This window comes from Triticum aestivum, chromosome 1A (assembly GCF_018294505.1).
Source record: "Triticum aestivum cultivar Chinese Spring chromosome 1A, IWGSC CS RefSeq v2.1, whole genome shotgun sequence".
NCBI classification, from domain to species: domain Eukaryota; kingdom Viridiplantae; phylum Streptophyta; class Magnoliopsida; order Poales; family Poaceae; genus Triticum; species Triticum aestivum.
In genome coordinates this window covers 535,706,632-535,708,129 of record NC_057794.1, presented here as the reverse complement: position 1 = coordinate 535,708,129, position 1,498 = coordinate 535,706,632, and the positions used below count along the sequence as shown (strand labels likewise).

At 45.4% G+C, this 1,498-nt stretch overlaps 1 protein-coding gene across 1 annotated transcript; it reads right to left on the bottom strand.

Annotated features, from left to right (window-relative positions):
* Nucleotides 1–245: 245 nt before the first annotated feature.
* LOC123044378 (probable alkaline/neutral invertase D) lies at nt 246–602 on the bottom strand. Its single transcript, XM_044467136.1, has one exon. It carries the CDS (start codon nt 600–602, stop codon nt 246–248), a length of 357 nt encoding a protein of 118 aa, XP_044323071.1.
* Nucleotides 603–1,498: the final 896 nt, after the last annotated feature.

The following is a 1,498-nucleotide window of genomic DNA, read 5'->3' as shown; positions in this document are numbered from 1 at the left end:
GCATTGATTGCGGGCACAGTGTCGCTACTAGTACCACGTCCGTACTCGATCGGTACTTGCATATAAGAGCAGCATATATAGATGAATCATGAAAGAAATAGTCTATCTACTCTCGATGGACACACTGCACAAGTCCATATACTTTAGGCATGTTATATATTGCGACTACACTTGGAATTCTATAACATAAATCCTAGTCATTCTCAAGGCGCAGGACAAAATGCAACGCACATGCTAGAGTAAAATCACACAGAGCAAAGCAACAGCCTTAAACAAACATCATCAGCGATAGTGCAGCAGATGCTAACTTTAGATGCTGCTCGGGTGTGGCCGTCGTCCTCCAGGGAGACGACGCGGAGGTTGGAGGGGTCGTCCAGGAGCATCTTGGCCACCAGGTAGCCCGCCACCAACCACGGCTGGAACTTGCGCGACTGCTTCCCGATGTACCGCCCCGTCTTGCCGTCGTAGTACTCGGGGAAGTCGTCCTTGGCCAGACGCCTCTCCATCAGCTCCACCGCGTTGTGGGCGATGTGGCGCCGCCCCAGCTTCACGCTCACCGCCACCAGGAGCCACAACAGCACTGCACAGTTTGCGCGCGCCATGGAAACAGGACAGCAGAGGGTAAGCTCATTGCCATATAGAAATGCAGTACATATATGGAAAGAAGAGCATATAATGCATGGGCATAGATCCAAGGAGCTACTAATACTGAATGAACATAGATGCAGCGATAAACGGCAGCAACATGCATCAAACAATTGAAGCTGTTCACTATAAGATCATCTATATGAGCTAAACTACCAATTTCCTATCCTATGAAGGTTATTTGATTTCAGGACATTCATATATACACCATGGACAGGTATAAAACCAAACAGAAAAGTAAAATACCACCACACAACACAAGTGTGCCCTCAAGTCCAGAAAAAGGAAGTAGACTAACCACAGGTATAAAGCAGAACAGCAAAGTGAATACTAACTATCCTGCAAAAAGAAATAAAACGTGAATACTAATGACTAACGCATGTGTGTCCTTAAGTCCAAAACCAGTAACCACGAAGGGGGAAAGGTAAAACAAATTCATGTGTTTTAGGGGGGGCATGATAGCAGGGTGTCATAATCAGATTCCTGGAAATACTAATACTGTACACATCCCTTTTCTGAAGATAAATACCTAAAAAAACACCATAATCAGATACTATGCTACATTCAAACACAATATGATTGCCACACAGGTAGAGTAAAGAGCTACTGTGTCAAGACTAGAATCTCAAACATAACACAGTTATACAGTATCACACATAAATTTTGGACTAGAATCTCATGCGTTTGTACAGATCCATGACTGAACTTGATTAGAAAGAAGTGTGGAATGGTGGGACCTGTGGGATCTTGACGCACTTGCCCTGGCCGTCCAACTGCCAGCCATGGTAGAGGCACTCCAGCTTGCCATTGACGCAGCCTCTCCTCCATCCTCACCTGCACACGACAAAGAAAA